This window comes from Ornithorhynchus anatinus, chromosome 3, assembly GCF_004115215.2.
Source record: "Ornithorhynchus anatinus isolate Pmale09 chromosome 3, mOrnAna1.pri.v4, whole genome shotgun sequence".
In the NCBI taxonomy this organism is placed as follows: domain Eukaryota; kingdom Metazoa; phylum Chordata; class Mammalia; order Monotremata; family Ornithorhynchidae; genus Ornithorhynchus; species Ornithorhynchus anatinus.
In genome coordinates, this window is record NC_041730.1 from 119213431 (window position 1) to 119231958 (window position 18528).

Here is an 18528-nt window from a genome sequence, read left to right on the forward strand (position 1 = left end):
GATAAAGAGTATCAAAACACACAGCTATTATTCGGTCTTAATTGCTATTCAGTGGCTCGGAAGCCATCCCCTTCTTTCCACTTATTCTTCTTAAATGATGAGATAATAGATGCAATTAAGAAGCCTATATGGAGGAGGACAGTGAGCAAATGAGCCAGCAAAAGCTCAGTTCCTCCTCTGCTGAATGCAAAACTCATGATTCTCTTGACAGGAAGCTGGTGAGGGATTAAGGCATAGGCAGCCGGGTGAAAGGGCAGCAAGTGAGTCACGGTGAACAGGAGGTGATTTGGAACTTGAAGCAAGAGAAGCCACCTGACTATCTTTAGGAACGTCAGCTCATCCAAGTGTAGACACTAGCCTTCTGTCCTTCAACTGCCCCAAATCTAGCCCTAGTCCATGTTCCACACAGAATTCACAGTCTTAATCCCCATTTCACAGACGAAGCAACTGAAGCACAGGGAAGTGACTTGCCCAAGGTCACACAGCAGACAAGTGGAGGAAGTGGGATTAGAATCCAAGTCTTCCTGACTCCCAAAACCCATGCTCTATCCATTACACCATGCTGCTCCTCAGCGGTTCTCACCACCGTGTCACGATGCTTCAAGCAGGGAGGGGGGTGGCTCATTCTTTCCACTGAGACTCCAGAGATGTTGGGCCTGTGGGTTTGGCTTCTCTCTAGAGATTCTGGTAACTGGATCCAGGTCACTCGACAGGCCTCCAGAGCTTGCTGAGTCACCTGCTCCTCACTCCCACCTGTCCCTGTCCGTCTCCCGGAAAGACAAATGACACCTGCAGACGCTCGAGTTGATGTTGGGGGAAGGGAAGAGGCTCTCTGGGTTTCACTAGTAGAGTCTCCAGGACAACCATGATGGCAGGGACAGAGATTTCTGAACCAGAGAACACAGAGGGCAGCGCATGTCCCAGCGTACAAGAGCTCGAGCAGCTCCTACAGACCGGGCGGGTTTCCTGCAACCACGTGGATGAAGTCTGGCCAAACCTCTTCATTGGAGATGTGTAAGTGGCCATTTTGGAGAGAACCAGGGTCCCCGAGCTGACTTTGCCAATCTATAGCTCCGGCACCTGCCCTCCCCTTGGCTTAGAGTTCCGTTGAAAAGCTTGTTTCTGGGCAGGGCAAGGAGTAAATCTGGAGACTTCCTGTTCCTAAAGGTCATTTGCAGAGAGCAGCCTGATGGAGCGATCAGTCAATCAAAGGTATTTATTGAGCACTTGCTCTCTGCAGAGCTCTGTACTGAGAGCTTGGGAGAGTACAACAGGGTTGGTAGGCATGTTCCCTGCTCATAAGGAATCTACAGTCTAGAAAGGGAGGCAGACATTAAAATAAATACATTTTGGGTATATGCGTAAGTGCTGTGGGGCTGAGGGGGAATATCAAGTGCTTAAAGGGTACAGATCCAAGTCCACAGATGATACAGAAGGGAGAGGGAGTAGGGGAGATGAGAGCTCATTCGAGGAAGGCCTCTTGGAAGAGATGTGACTTTAAAGAGGTTTTGAAGATGGGGAGAGTGGTCAGATATGAAAGGCGAAGAAGTTGGAGGGAGGACATGGACAAGGGTTCATCAGCGAGACAGATAAGAGCGAGACACAGTGATTAGGCTGGCATTAGAGGAATGAAGCCTGTGGACTGGGCTGAACTAGGAAATCAGTGAGGCAAGATAGGAGCGGGAGAGCCAATTGAGTGTTTTGAAGCCAATGGTAAGGAGTTCCCGATTGTTGTGGAGGTGGATGGGCAGCCACTGGATGTTCTTGAGGAATGGGGAGATAAGGGCTAAATGTTGGGGTTTTTTTTGAAAAATGACCCAAGCAACAGAGCAGAGTATGGACTGGAGTGGGAAGAGACAGGAGGCAGGGAGGTCAGCCAGGGAGCTGATGCAGTAGCCAAGACGGGAAAGGATAAGTGCTCGGAACACATGGTAGTAGTTTAGATTGAAAGGAAAGGGCAGATTTTAGTGATATTGTGAAGGTAGAACTGATAGCATTTGGTGACAGATTGAATACGTGGGTTGAATGAGAGAGACGACAAGGATAATGCCAAGGTGATATGCCTGTGAGAGAGGAAAGACAGTGGTATTGTCTACAGTAATGGGAAAGACAGGAGGACGACAGGGTTGGGTGGGAAGATGAGGAATTCCATTTTGGACATGTTAAGTTTGAGGTGTTGGTGGGACATCCACGTAGTGACGTCGTGAAGGCAGGCGGAAACATAAGACTGCAGAGGAGAGGGATAAGGGCCGAAGACTACATTGGAGAATCGTTCACATAGAGATAGTAGTTGAAGCCAAGAGAGCGAATGAGTTTTCCAAGTGAGTGGGTGTAGATGGAGAATGGAAGGGGATCCAGAACTGAGCCTTGAGGGACTCCCACATTGGGCAGTGTGGTCTAGTGGACAGAAAATTGGCCTGGGATTCAGAAGGACCGGGTTTCTAACCCCAGCTCTGCCACTTGCCTGATGTATGACTTGGGCAAGTCACTTCACTTCTCTGTCCTTCATTTACTTCATCTGTAAAAGGAGAATTAAGACTGTGAGCCCCATGTGGGACGAGGACTGTATCCAAAATGACTTGCTTGTATCCACCCCAGAGCTTAGTTTAGTGCCTGCCACATTGCAAGCGCTTAACAAATAACACAGTTATCATTATTATTAGTTAGAAGGTGGAAGGCAGAGGAGGAACCTCTGAAAGAGATTGAGAAGGAGCAGCCAGAGAGATAGTCGTTAAACCAGGAGAGGACAGTATCAGTGAAGCCATGGTTAGATAATGTTTCCAGAAGGGGAGGTCCACAGTGTTAAAGGCAGCTGAGCGATTGAGGAGGGATTAGAATGGAGCAAAAGCTATTCGATTTGGCAAGAAGTATATCACTGGTGACTCTAGAGATGGCAGTGTCCAAAGAGTGAAGGGGGTGGAAGCCAGATTGGAGGGGGTCAAAGAGAGAGTTGGAGGAGAGGAAGTGGAGAGAGCAGGTGTAGATGACTCATAGGTGTAGATGGAGGGGGATTTTTTAGTATAAGGAGAGACAGTTAGAGAGGGGTTGTTGAACAGGTGAAGAAAGGAAGGGAGAAGGGAGAAGCCTCCTCTCTGACCAAATTGTGGCTGAGTCCAATCATGAATGGTCTAGCTCTTTTTCATCTGCCCTGTTTAGTATTTGGGTCAGATTGCGGGGGTGGAAGAGATCACATTTATGTAGCTCATCTGCCTCCCATGACCCCAAAAAGATCTCCAGTTTTCTCTGCTTGACACAGTTCTGGGGCTGATGACTGACAGTATGAACTTGGAAATGGGCAGGATCAGAAGGAAAGGATGGAATTTGCACTTGGATTCAAATTCCTTCTAACTCAAAGCCTGAGTTATCAGTCCTGAGGGCCTCTGAGCTTGGTCTCAATTACCCTGTTAGGAGTTCAGTCATTCTCTTTCAGGCAAGCATTCCCTGGTAATAATAATAATAATGATACCTGTAATAATAATGGTATTTGTTAAGCAGTTACTGTGTGCCAAGCACTGTCCTAAGTGCTGGGGAGACACAAGATAATCAGAATGGACAGTCCCTGTTTCACATAGGGCTCACAGTTTAAGTAGGAGGGACAGCAGGGATTGAATCTCCATTTTACAGATGAGGAAACAGAGGCACAGAGAAGTTCACACAGTAGGCAAGTGGCAGGGCCGGGTTTAGAATCCAGTTCCTCTGACACACAGATCTATGCTCTTTCCACTAGCCACACTGCTTCCCTTGGTCAATTCCCTTGGGCCAAAAACAAACCCCCATTCTGGTTGCCTCTCTCCCTTTGCTCCTGCTCTGCCCTAGGAGAAAACGTGTCTACCAACTCTGTTGTACTGTACTCTCCCAAGCACTTAGTACAGTGCTCTGCACATAGTAAATGCTCAATAAATATCCTTGATTGATTGATAGAAGCAGGTAAGCTGAGCTGTCAGCCCCACCATGCAGGACCCAGGGTTCACCAGGCCCCTGGGCGCAAAGGTTTGTTACTATTGATTGGTCTTTACCTCAGAGCTACGGCAAATAACCGATTTGAGCTGTGGAAAATGGGTATCACCCACGTCTTGAATGCAGCCCACGGTGGGATGTACTGCCAAGGGGGAGCCGACTTCTATGGCAGCAGAGTTCACTACTTTGGAGTGCCCGCCAGTGACCTCCCCAGCTTTGACATCAGTGTCTACTTCTCTTCTGCTGCGGAATTCATCCATGGAGCCCTGAGCACGCCTGGAGGTAGGAAGGGGTGTTATCATGCTGCAGAGAGAAGGGACCACACAGCTCAGCTCACCCACAGGCACGGGCGTCGGTCTCTAGCCCTCTGTAACCCAAAGCTCCAAATCGTCCTGCTTTCAAGGAATTCCCTACACCCTACAGACAGAACCGATAATGCAGGCTCAGCAGGGTGACTTAGCTGCATTTCAAGTAGTTCTACTATTGATCCGTTTGATTGATTACAAAAGGCATGGCTTCAAAATTCTCTGAGAGGCAATGTGATCTTTTAAATGCATATATATGCATTCCTAAAGTGCTTTCCTAATGCCTCGAAAAATCATCTAAGAGTAGAGTGTGGGAGAGCAGAGAGCCCAGAGGCAGACCTGGGGTTGGGCAGGGTTGTAAACTGGCTACAGATGGCTGCACTTTGATTTTTAATAAGGAAAAATGTAAACTTGCCTCCTCCAGAATATGCAGCAATGCTCATTTAGCTCCAGAAACAACTGGAGTCGGGTGATGCCAGAATTTCAGAGTTAACCACACTAAAGGCCTTAAAGAGAACAAAATGTCCCTAATCCCTCATCACATCTTTGGGAGTTCGGTAAGACGAGCCCTAGGCCAGGAGCCCAGTGACCTGAAATCTGTTCCGGCTCTGTGTGATCTGGAGAGTGTCACTACCCCTCCAAGGGCCGCCGTGTGCCCATTTATAATCCAGGGAGAAAGAACAGGGACGCTGTGGGGATGGAGATGGTCACGGCTGTTGGACTGGAAACGGCCCGGTTGTAGGAGTGAGGTGCCTCAAAACTGTTCCCTTAGCAGCGAGGACCACAGTTCTTGGCTTGATTGTTAACTTAAAGTTTCTTCCCTCATGTGTCTCTTTGGCCAGTTTCTTCTCCCAACCCATCTTTAGACTGTAAGCCCCCGGAGCTCCCGAGCAGCTCTCAGGGAGAGGGAGGAGGGTGGTGGGAAGACACAAGATAATCAGGATGGACACAATCCCTGCTCCTCACGGGACTCACAGTTTAAGTAGTAGAGGCAGCAGGGATTGAATCTCCATTTTACAGATGAGGAAACTGAGGCACAGAAAAGTTAACTGATTTACCCCAGATCACACAGGAGGCAATTGGCAGGGAGGAAAGAAGGGTGGCTGAGAAGGGGAGGAGGAGGGGGAGAAGACAGCAGCAGTCCATCTCGGGTCTGCTTTCCTGATCAGCTGGCCCAGTCTGGCTGGTCCCTGTGCTGTGGTAATAGCAGCAGGAGCCAGGGTTGAGTGTGGGCGTGGAGATGGGAGGATGGAAAGTCTTTTAGCTGGCTAAAGAATGGGCCTGACTTTGAAACAAGATTGCACAGAGGTGGATTCAGGAGGGTGGAATATTTGGGGGGTCACACAAGAGCCACAGGAAAATAGGAAGCCAATTTTGGGAGGATGTTTGAAGAGGGGAGGGGAGGGTGATAGGTTGGAGTCAGCCAGGAGGGCCGGCATCGCCATCTTAGCTCCACTGAAATACTGGACATGGACAATAAATAGAATGAGTGTCCAAAGGAGACTTACTTAATGTTGGAAAGCTGAAATAGGGTATGCATGGAGAAACATTTTAAATGCCACTCATCATAACTCATAATGCAACTCTAGGTTGGCAGTCCCCTGCTCAGCACTTAGTATATTACTTGTGCACAACAAGCACTCAATAAATGCAATAAATAATAATAATAGTAACAGGGCACCAAGGCTGAGGGAAGAAAGGAGCAATTGAAATTCCAAGATGAGGCTTTATTGTTTCCCATCCCACCCCAGGGCCTGTCTAGTCAGGTTCAGAGCTGGCCAGGTCAGTTGGTTGGGCGGCTTGCTGTCCTGCAGTGCGGGCCGGAGTCCCGGCCCCAGTCCAGCTGGCTGTGCCCCGACCACCCTCTGTCTGTCTGTCTCCTTTGCCAGCGAAGGTCCTGGTGCACTGCGTGGTGGGGATGAGCCGCTCAGCCACCCTGGTTCTGGCCTACCTCATGATTCAGCACCGGCTCTCCCTGGTCCAGGCCATCGACACTGTGAAGGAACGCCGCTGGATATTCCCCAACCCCGGCTTCCTCCGGCAGCTGCGTGAGCTCGATGGGCAACTCCGGCACCCAAAAGACCAGTGACCAGACCCTCCGAGGGATGGGGTGGCCACATTCGGCTCTCAATCTTTGCTCGGTGGCACGGAAGTTTGTTGTCAAGCTGCAGCAAGAGTGAGGGAAACGTCTATGAAGGCCACACCAGGCTGGGGGGTTCACCACTGTTGCGACTTGGGAAGGTGAACCTGAGGTCCCAGACCACATGCCCAGGCTGGGCGAGATGAGGGCAAGAGCGGAGACTGAGTCCCTAGGGGGTGAGAAGTGAGACTGCAATTCCAGATTAAGGCATCATGGGCAAACTGCCCATTCTAAACATCCCCTATCCTTCCCTCCCGATGGTCAGTCGTGATCGAAGCTAAACCCATCAGAGTCCCCTCTTGTTATGTTTTTGGTTTTAGGAAACCCTAAGACTACCTATGTAGAGACAATCGGAACCAAGAGCCACTGAGGTTGAATGGGTTTTTGGTTTGGCCTTGTTAGGGTTTCGTTCTTCTATATTCACAAGTCTCTCACCTCACCGTAGATAAATCAAAGACAAAAGTAATAAAAATAAAAGAGAAGATCCATAAAGAGAAAAGCACGTGTGTTCTCCTGCTTATTCAGATGATGGGGGAGGGACAGTACATGGGGCCACACTCACGCTGGGTCTACTAAGCGGGAAGTAGCATGGCTCAGTGGAAAGAGCCTGGGCTTGGGAGTCAGAGGTCATGGGTTTGAATTCCACTCTGCCACTTGTCAGCTGTGTGACTGTGGGCAAGTCACTTAACTTCTCTGTGCCTCAGTTACCTCATCTGTAAAAATGGGGATTAAGACTGTGAGCCTCATGTGGGACAATCTGATTACCCTGTATCTACCCCAGTGCTTAGAACAGTGTTCTGCACATAGTAAGCGCTTAACAAATACTCACATTATTATTATTATTATTATTAAAGCTTCTTATGGAAGTAGAGCTTCCAAATCCCTACAAATCAGCTTTGCAAATGTGGGAGGGCCCCAGGCCTGGCCCAAATTGGTGTGTGGGACGGCAGAAGTGGTGGTGCAAAGGCACTACGAAAAATCAGGATTTGAATTAAGAGGTTGAATACCCTCATGGGCAGGATCATGTCACCAACTCTATTGTACTGTAGTAATTATTATTATTATGGTATTTGTTAAGCACTTACTATGTGCCAAGCGCTGTTCTAAGCACTGGCGTAGATACAAGGTAATCAGGTTGGACACAGTCTCTGTTCCATATGGGGCTGGGAAGCAGTGTGGCTTAGTGGCAAGAACATGGGCTTGGGAGTCAGAGGTGGTGGGTTCTAATCCCGCCTCTACCACTTATCAGCTGTGTGAGCTGTGTGACTTTGGGCAAGTCACTTAACTTCTCTGTGCCTCAGTTACCTCATCTGTAAAATGGGAATGAAGACTGTGAGCCCTATGTGGGGCAACCTCATTACCTTGTATCTACCTCAGGGCTTAGAACAGTGCTTGGCATATAGTAAGCACTTAACAAATACCAACATTATTATTATTATTATTATTATTAATATTAATAATCCACATTTTACAGATGAGGTAACTGAGGCCCAGAGAAGTGAAGCGACTTGCCCAAGGTCACACAACAGACAAATGGCAGAGCTGGGATCATTATATTCTCCCAAGCACTTAGTATAGTGCTCCACAGAGAGCAAGGGCTCAATAAAACCAGCGGATTGAAAGCAGCGTGGCCTAGTGGAAAGAGCACAAGTCTGGGAGTCAGAGAACTTGGGTTCGAATCCTGGCTCTGCCACTTATCTGCTGAGGGACCTTGGGCAAATCACTTAACTCCATTGTGCCTCAGTTTCCTCACCAGCAAAATGGAGTTTAAATTCTACTCCTATTTAGACCATGAGCCGCATGTGGGACAGAGACTGTGTCCAACCTAATTATCCTGTATTAACCCCAGTGCTTAGTACAGTGTTAACAAATATGATTAAATGAAAAAAAAATTTACTCCTCACTTGGTTCCCATTCTTATGTTGGCTCATCACCATCTGAGGCATTGCTCAGAGACTCTATTGTGGGGAAAGAGGGCAAAGCAAGAGGGCATTTGGGTGAGGTTAATGGGACCAGGAAGCCAGAGATGTTTACATTTTCATTTCATTAGCCCACCCTGGATGAGGTGGCCCCTCCCCAGCTCCTGAGGCCTAGGAGGGCCCAAGTATTCATAGGAGTTTTTGTCCGATAGGGTGAGGCAGTCTGACTGGGTGGGAAGTGAGCCACTCCAGTTTCCTGCGGCATATGCTGAGGAACGACAGGGAAATGGGGCAATGTCCGGGGTGACCCATTCGTTGCCTAATTGGGTGTCTGGAGCAAAGCCGTCTCCTTTCCCTACAGGCGGGGGAGGCAGCAAGTCTCTCTGAGAGAGAGCAGGAAGCTTGAGTCAGCAATGTGGATACCCACCTGTTAGCAAATGTCAGCCACTACTCCCCTCCACTCTTCTTCCCAAAAAAGCAACAGCCCTTTCTGTCCTCCTCCCTCTCCCAGTCCCGCCTACCACTACAGTCCCTCCCAGTCATTCTGCTTGTCCCCTTGATTCACCAGCGCTCAACCCCTCCCTTGCTACATAGCACTTATGTAAATATCTTTAAACTCTGTGACTTCCCCACCTGCAATTTATTTTAGTACCTGTCTCCCAGGCTAGGTTGTAAACTCTCAGAGGGCAGGGATCGTGTCTTTTAACTCTACAGTAGCCTTCCAAGTGTTTTGTACAGTGTTCTGCACACAGACAGCGCTCAACAAATACTATTTAAAGAACCAGCATGGCCTAATGGAAAGAGCACAGATCTGGGAATCAGGATGCTCTGTTCTAACCCTGGTTTTTCCACTTACTGCTATATGGTCTTAGGCAAGTGTGCCTCAGTTTCTTCATCTGGGAAAATGGGGTTGAAATACCCACTCTCTCTCTGCCTTAGACTGTGAACTCCACATGGGTCAGAGACTGCATCTGACCTGATTATCATGCATTTAGACCAATGCTTAGTCCAGTGCTTATCACATAGCAATCGCTTAACAAATAACACAATTGTTATTATCGAGTGGTTGACTGAGTGAATTAGAGGTGCTTCCGCTCCTCAACCTTCCCAACCCCCTGCTGATCTCAAGTCTTCATGTTGAGGCACTTGAAGACTTCCTGGTAAGTCGATTAGACTGTAAGCCCGTCAAACGGCAGGGACCGTCTCTATCTGTTGCCGACTTGTTCATTCCAAGCGCTTAGTACAGTGCTCTGCACATAGTAAACGCTCAATAAATACTATTGAATGAATGGTAAGTTTTCAGATCCAGACCAACCCCAAGCCATATAAGTAACACTAGCCTGTAGCTGGCAAACCTCTCCTTTGTGAACCCTTCATTTTCTTCTGCTGGACCTTGGGCAGACATAAAAGGAGCTACCACAGGGCAAGCCAGTAGAGTCAGTGAGCCTAAAGTTCCTCTTGGTGGTGGAGACATTTTCCAGGTTGGTTCTGCTGTTCATCAGTCTGGGGAGCCAAATAATAATAATAATATCTGTATTATCGGTTAAGTGCTTACTACGTGCCAGGCACTATACTAAGCCCCGGCGTGTATCAAGCAAATTGGGTTGGACACAGTCCCTGCCCCATGTGGGGCTCACAGTCTCAATCCCCATTTTACAGATGAGGTAATTGAGGCACAGATAAGTGAAGTGACTTGCCCCAGGTCACACAGCAGACAGGTGGCAGAGTCAGGATTAGAACCCATGACCTTTGATCTCCCAGGCCCATGCTCTATCCATTAAGTCATGCTGCTTCTCTGTTCTCACTGCTGCTTCTCATTTAGGCAGCTGCCCCTGTAGTAAAGCTAAGGTCAATGACCTTCTGCCAGGAGGAGACAAAATGCACTTCCACTGTTTAGCACAGTGCCTGTAACACAGTAAGCACTTAGCAAAAAACATTTTAATAAAAAGAGTGTTCCGGATGGGAAGGAGGATTGGGAGGGGGAGAAAGGGGAGTGGGATGTCAACCGTGGCTAGTCTGAGGAGTTTAATGGTTGAAACCCATCCCCCTCACAGAGGAGGCAATAAAGGCTTTGCAGGGGAAGGGCTCTGAGCAGCAGTCAGACCTCAGCAAGGGGTCACACACAGTCTCAGGTGCCACAAACTGCAGGTCCAAACAAGTCCAGCTTGGGACGCTGGGCCATGCCGCCCTCTGCTGTCTCTGCTGACTCTCCCAGGGATGACTTTCATGTGCAACTTAAGCATCAGAGAAGCAGCGCGGCTGAGTGGAAAGAGAGCCGGTACTTGGGAGTCAGAGGTCATGGGTTCGAATCCAGGTTCTGCCACTTGTCAGCTGTGTGACTATGGGCAAGCCACTTAACTTCTCTGTGCCTCAGTGACCTCATCTGTAAAATGGGGATGAAGACTGTGAGCCTCACGTGGGACGACCTGATTATCCTGTATCCCTCCCAGCGCTTAGAACAGTGCTCTGCACATAGTAAGCGTTTAACAAATACCAACATTATTATCTTCACTGTTCCATCCCTAAGGCAGCCATCTCAAAATGGGATCCTCATTTGCTTCTCATTGTGCATTAACTTCCCCCAGCACTGTTCCCCAACCCACTCACCACATTGTCCTTAGTCCTTGCCCTTTGCCCTCATGTTTCTAGACTCTGTTCCTATCATCTCAAGCCACTGCACAATCTTTACCCTCACCATCTCTGAAATCCCCCAACCTCCTCACTTGCCTTCTCTCCAACACACCTCCTCCCTGCAAATCTGTGCTGTTCCCTCACAGAGACCTCCTATCCTTTTGGCCCTCCTATTTCTCAGTTCATACCCGAACTACCTTCCCTTAAATGACCAAATTAACACTTTCAACAGCGCCCTCTCTAATGAACTCAACTCACTCCTCCTCTATCCCTTCGTCGATCTCATACCATTTACCCACATCCCTGGATCACTTCCACATTCCACGCCTTTCACTCTTGTGCATGAGCCACCAGCACTGCTGGCGGAAATCTAGATATCAATCAGTCAGTCAACTGTATTTATTGAATGCTTACTGTGTGCAGAACATTGTACTGAGCATTTGGGAGGGAACAATATAACAATATAACTGACACACAGTCCACTTCAAATTAATCCTTGTATGTTTTAACTTTGTCCTCTCCTCTGCATCTTCAACTGTTCGCTCTAGAATGGCTTCTTCTCCACTGCTTTCAAACGTGCCCATTCGTCCGCTATCCTAAAAAAACCTTCCCTTGATCCCACACTTCCCTCCAGGTACTGCCCCATCTCCCTCTTACCATTCCTCTCCAAACTCCTTGAGCAAGTTGTCTACACCTACTGCCTCAAGTTCCTCTTTCCTCTCCTCCAATTCTCTCCTTGCCCCCTTCCAATCTGGCTTCTGTTTCCTTCAGTCCATAGAAACCATCCTCTCAAAGGTCACAGATGATCTCTTTCTTGACAAATCCAACAGCCTCCACACCATCCTAATCCTTCTGTACCTCTCAGCTGCCTTCGACCCTGTTGACCTCTCCCTTTTCCTAGAAACATTATCCTACCTTGGCTTCACTGACACTGTCCTTTCCTGGTTCTCCTCCTATCTATCCAACCATTCATTTTCAGTCTGTTTTGCAGGCTCCTCCTCTGCTTCCCACCCCTAACTGTGGAGATCCCTCAACGTTCAGTTCTGGGTCCCCTTCTATTCTCCATCTATCACTCCCTTGGATGTCCTCTTGTCACCTCAAACTTATCAAGCTTAAAACAGAACTCCTTATCTTTCCACCCAAACCCTATTCTCCCCTGACTTTCCCATACTTTTAGACAGCACCCCCATCCTTCCTGTTTCCCAGGCCCATAACCTTGGCTTTATCCTAGACTACTCTCTCATTCAGTCCTCTTAATTCAAACCATCACTAAATCCTGTCATTCATTCATTCAATTCATTCAGTCGTATTTATCGAGCGCTTACCGTGTGCAGAGAACTGTCGGTTCCACCTTCACAATGTTGCTAAAATCCACCTTTTCTTCTCCATCCAAACTGGTACCATGTTAATCCAATCCCTTATCCTATCCTGTCTTGACTACTGTATCAGCCTCCTTGTTGACCACCCAGCCTCCTGTCTCTCCCCACCCCAGTCCATACTTCACTCTGCTGTCCAGGTCATTTTTCTACAAAAACGTTCAGGCCATGTTTCCCCTCTCCCCCAAAGCCTCCAGTGGTTGCCCATCCACTTCTGCATCAAAAAACTACTCCTCACCATTGGCTTCAAAACAAACACCTCGCCCCCTCCTACCTCACCTCGCTACTCTCCTACTACAATACAGCCCACACACTTTGCTCTTCTAATGCTAACTTTCTCACCGTACCTCCATCTCTTCCTTTTGCCACCAACCTCTTGCTCACGTCCTGGCTCGGTCCTGGAATGCCCTCCCTCCTCATATCTGACAATGACTCTCCCCCACATCAAAGCCTGATTGAAGACACATCTCCTGCAAGACGATTTCCCGGACTGAGCCCTTTTTTCCGTTCCCCCCCCCCTTCTTTGCCGCCCTGACTTGCTCCCTTTATTTATTCTCCCTTCCAGCCCCACAGCATTTAAGTACATATCTGTAATTTATTTATTTATGTTAATGTCTGTCTCCCCCTCTAGACTCTAAGATCATTGTGGGCAGGGAATGTGTCTGTTATATCGTTGCATTGTATTCTTCCAAGTTCTGTTATAGCGTTCCATTGTATTCTTCCAAGTGCTTAGTACAGCGCTTGGCATACAATAAGTGCTCAATAAATTGATTGACTGACTGATCCAAAACATCCCTATCCGTTGCCTCTAGTTTTCTGGCTCCGAGTCCCATGGCATAGTGGATAGAGCACGGGCCTGGGAATCAGAAGGTCATGGGTTCTAATCCTACTCCGCCACTTATCTGCTGTGTGGCCTTGGGCAAGTCACTTCATTTCTCTGTGCCTCAGTTACCTCATCTGTAAAATGGAGATTAAGACTGAGCCCTATGTGGGACAGGGACTATGTCCAACCCGATTTGCTTTTATCCACCTCAGAGCTCAGTACAGTGCCTGGCACATAATAAGCTCTTAAAAAATACTATAATTATTATTATTACCCAGCCTGGTAAAGCTATAGTTTGGACTCCACCCTTGAAAGCCTGGCCAAGGCCTAGATGTCAAGCGTGAACACACTCCCAAAATCCAGTTCGAAGTATAATCCTCCTTCAGTCCTGGCCCCTGGACTCTGGACTGCAGGGGTGGAATCTGGCTCAGGGCACCGGAGCTCCTTCAGCCATCTGACCAGGCACACGTCTTCTTACATCGATTCCTTTTTAGCAAAGAGGAAGCACCAGATTACAAAACTGCTTCTGGGTCATGGGATTTTGGATCTTACTAATGCGGAAACGTGGGACCAGAGAGTCGCCGGGGTTATACAGAGGTCATAATGGTATTAGCGGTGATAATAATAATAATAATAATATTAGCAATATTTGTGAAGTACTTGGTAGGTGCCAAGCACTGTGCTAAGTGCTGGGGTAGGTACTCTAAAATCAGGTCAGACACAATCCCTCTCCCATCTGGGGCTCTCAGTCTGAGGGAGGGAGAATAAGCAATGCTTAGGGGAATTGAGGCACAGAAAAATTTAAGTGACTTGCCCAGGATCACACAGCAGGCAAGTGGCAGAACCAGGCCTGGAATCAGTTCTCCTAACTCCTATGCCGTGATCTTTCCAAGAGGCCACACTGGTCTCCAGAGAGGCAGGGATACTAATGACCCCAGGACCTGGAACTAAGCTATACAGTGAGCCACAGGAGCCCAGGGGAAAGAACAGAGGCTGGGAAGGGGGAATGGTACCCTGAGTTGTCAGTTCTACCTTCACAGCATCTCTAGGTTCTAACCCTCCCTCTCCATCCAAACTCCATCCATTCTGTTCTAAGCATTTATCATTTCCAACTTCCTCCTTGACCTCCTTACTTCTAGTCTCCCCCCTCTCCAGTCCATATGCCATTCTGCTGCCCGGACCATTTTTCTTAAAAAACATTCTGCCCATATGTCTCCATTCCTCAAAAACTTCCAATAGCTGCTCATCCATTTCCATATCAAACAGGACCTTCTTACCATTAACTTTAAGGTACTCAATCAGTTCTCCCCCTCCCATCTCATCTTGATAAGCTCTTATTGCAACTCAACCCATACATTTTATTCCTCTAACACCAATCTATTCAATGAGCCTTAAATTGGTTTTTCTGGCCATCAACCCTTTGCCCATGTCCATCCCCCGTCATAGCTGATGGATCACCACTCTTCCCATCTTCAAATTCTAACTAAAATCATATCTCCTCCAAGAGCCTTCCTTGACAAAACTCTCATTTTCCCACCCTATTCTCCCTCCCTTCTGTGTCATCTAGGCACTTGGACCTGTACCTTTTAAGCATATTTCTATTTACCCAACCCCCAGCCCCACAGCATTTACATACATATACTAAAAGCTTCCCCTTTAGGTAATTTTGTCTCTTTCTCTAAACTATAAGCTCCTTGAGGGTAGGGATCAGGTTTATCAACTCTATTGAAGAGTACTCTCCCAAGATCCTAGTACAGTGCTCTGAACCCAGGAAGAGCTCAAAAAAATACCACTGACTGATGGGCTGGGAGAAGAAATCAAGATTAGGATGAGAGTGCTTGCCATCCTATCTTATGGGGGCTAGGAAGCTGGGAGGTTAGGAAACTTGGGGCCCATCACCACGCAGGGAAAAATGCTGTCCTAGGTGGTCACTCTTGGCTTCAAAGCTCTCCATCACCTTGCCCTCTCCTACCTCACTTCCCTTCTCTCTTTCTACTGTCCACCCCGTACACTCCGCTCCTCTGCCGCTCACCTCCTCACTGTCCCCCGTTCATGCCTATCCCACCGTTGACCCCTGGCCCACGTCCTACCACTGTCCTGGAATGCCCTCCTTCTTCACCTCCGCCAAACTAACTCTCTTCCCCTCTTCAAAGCCCTACTGAGAGCTCACCTCCTCCAGACTGAGCGCCCCTTCCCCTCTCCTCACCCTCCCCTCCCCCCCTTGGCCCTTCCCCCTTCCCCTCTCCTCAGCAATGTGCTTATTTGTATATATCATTTATTACCCTATTTATTTTGTTAATGAGACGTACATCCCCTTGATTCTATTTATCTTGAGGATGTTGTCTTGTTTTTGTTTTGTTCTGTTTTGCTTTGCTGTCTCCCCCGTTTAGACTGTGAGCCCTTCATTGGGCAGGGATTGTCTCTAACTGTTGTCGGATTGTACATTCCAAACGCTTAGTACAATGCTCTGCACATAGTAAGCGCTCAATAAATACTATGGAAGGAAGGAAGGAAGGAAGGAAGGAAGGAAGGAAGGAAGGAAGGAAGGAAGGAAGGAAGGAAGGAAGGAAGGAAGGAAGGAAGGAAGGAAGGAAGGAAGGAAGGAAGGAAGGAAGGAAGGAAGGAAGGAAGGAAGGAAGGAAGGAAGGAAGGAATGGTCACCCTAGAGGGTAGGGATGGCCAGGAGCCAATGCCCCGGGGGATAAATTTTCTGAACAGACAATCAAGGGGTGGGTCTGAACTTGGAGGGTGGTCAGTCAGCAGGGCAAGGCTATCCTCACAGCCTTGTTCCTCCCTGTCCCCTGCTGGTCAGCACCTGGGCTATCACAGCTGGGAGGTCCTATGAGTTTCCATGAATGAATAATAATAAGAATAATAATGGCATTTGTTAAGCCCTTACTATGCGCCAGGCACTGCACTAAATACTGGGGTGGATACAAGCACATCCAGCTGGACATAGTCCCCTGTCCTACATGTCCCACAGGGGGCTCACAGTCTCATTCCCCATTTTACAGATGAAGTAACTGAGGCACAGAGAAGTGAAGTGACTTGACCAAGGTTACCCAGCAGACAAGTGGCAGAGCCGGGATTAGAACGCATGACCTTCTGAGTCCCAGGCCCATGCTCTATCCACTTTGCCATTTATTGAGTGCTTACTGTGTGCACCCTTCACAAATCCTACTAGAAGAGTGTGGGTGGGGACGAAGGTTGGGCCCGCTCAGTTGACGAGGCCCAGGGAAGCTGGCAACTTGAGTGGATAACCGGGATAACTGGAACTAGGTAAGACGCGGCTGGTCTTCTGGCCAGAAGGAGCACCACTACTCACATAACCTCTTTGTGGGAAATCTTTTGGGGCTGCGGTGCTCCCTAGAGATCCTACTAATTAATGGGAAATTTGTTAAGTACTTACTGCGTGCCAAGCATTCCACTAAGTTCTGGGGTAGATACGAATTAAGCTGGATACAATCCCTGTCCCACATGGACACAGTCCAAGTTGGAAGGAGAACAGGTAGTGAAACCTCATTTTACATATGAGGAGACTGAAACACAGAGAAGTTAAATGACTTACACAAGATCACACAGCAGGCAAGTGACAGAGCTTGAATTAGAACCCAGGTCCTTTGGCTCCCAGGCCCAGGCTTCTTTCCACTAGGTTTCACTGTTTCCTGCTCCTTCCAGCCAGGAGGGGCCCCTGGGTACAACCCTTAAAGGATAATCTGGGGCCTGTGGATGGGGCTCAGCAGGAGAAGGAGAGCTCTCTCTCCCTAGAACTCAGATAGTTTAAGAAGAGATGTTTAGGGATGCTTAGGGATGTCTTAGAGGACACAGCCACAACCCCTCCTCTGCTTCCATGTCATGCTGTTGGTTGGGAATAAGGCGATGTTCCAGAGCCTGCTATCTTTCATCGTCAGAACCCTAGAAGGTGGTAGGCATGTCTGTGTCACCATCTCACCATCTGGAGGGAGGCAACCTTCAATGAACATCAGTGGTTTCTTCAAGATAACTCACATTACCCAGGACTCTAGGTTAGGCAGGTGAGTGGGGATACTCCACACCTAGCAAGATTGTCAGGTAACTTGAGGGAAATAATTGTGGTATTTGTTAAACTCTTACTATGCTCTAAGCACTGTACTAAGTGCTAGGGTAGATACGAGATCATCAGGTTTCATGGGGCTCATAGTCTCAGTAGGAGGGAGAATGGGGATTGAATCCCCATTTTGCAGATGAGGCAACTGAGGCACTGTCCAAGGTCATACAGCTGGTAAGTGGGAGAGCTGAAATTAGAACTCAGGGCCTCTGACTCCCAGATCTGTGCTCACTAGACCTCACTGCTTCCCATACTTCACTCTTCTGCCCTCACCTGAATTGTACACCGTTGTTGAGTGGGACACTCATATTCCCTAGGCTGTGAACTTTTTGTAGGCAGGGAGGGTGTCTTCCATCTCTATTATATTTCACTCTCCTAGGAGCATAGTACAATACTCCACACTCAGTTATGCTCATAAATACCACTGATTAGCTGAGTGATTGATTCATTCATTGATCTCCACTACCAATCGCTGTGGTCTTCCATCTCTATTATATTTCACTCTCTCAGGAGCATAGCACAATACTCCACACTCAGTTATGCTCAATAAATACCATTGATTGGCTGAGTGATCGATTCATTCATTGATCCCCACTACCAATCGCTGTGGTCTTCTCCTTATCATTGGCTTCAATCACTTTGCCCTCTCCTACCTTACCTCCTTGATTTCCTACTACAACCCAGTCCACATAATTTACTACTTTAACGCCAACCTATTCTCTGTACCTCAATATTGTATAGCGCACCGGCGACCTCTTACCCACGGTCCTGTCTCCGGCCTGGTCGCCCTCCTTCTTCATATCTGACAGATGATCACTCTTCCTACCTTCAAAGCCTTACTGAAAGCACATCTTCTCCAAGAGGCCTCCCCTGGCTAGGCCCTCAATTCCTCTTCTCCCACTCCCTTCTGCATCGTCCTTGCACTTAGATTTGCACACTTTGCTTGGCAAATAGTAAGCACTTAACAAATACCATCATTATTATTATTATTATTATTCCCTCAGCCCCATAGCACTTATGTACATGTCCATAATTTATTTACTAATATTAATGTCTGTCTCCCTCTGTACACTGTAAACTCGTGGGCAGGGAACATGTCTACTAGCTCTGCTATACTGTACTCTCCCAAATGCTCAGTAAGCTCTGCACACAGTAAGTGCTCGATACATGAGACTGACTGATTGATTCAGTGGGAAGCCAGAAAAGAATACCTCTGTGTGGACTCTCAGCAGCGGATTTTGATATGCCCCAGTTGACCTGTATAAAATATCAAAAAGCAACAGGTATAGG

At 48.0% G+C, this 18528-nt stretch overlaps 1 protein-coding gene across 1 annotated transcript; it reads left to right on the plus strand.

The window, feature by feature from the left end:
• The first annotated feature begins 868 nt into the window (after window positions 1–868).
• Window positions 869–6890, plus strand: DUSP13 (dual specificity phosphatase 13). The gene is made up of 3 exons (XM_029059884.2): window positions 869–1014; window positions 4022–4239; window positions 6152–6890. The coding sequence occupies exons 1-3, from the start codon at window positions 869–871 to the stop codon at window positions 6349–6351; spliced, it is 564 nt and encodes a 187-aa protein (XP_028915717.1). The 3' UTR covers window positions 6352–6890.
• Window positions 6891–18528: the final 11638 nt, after the last annotated feature.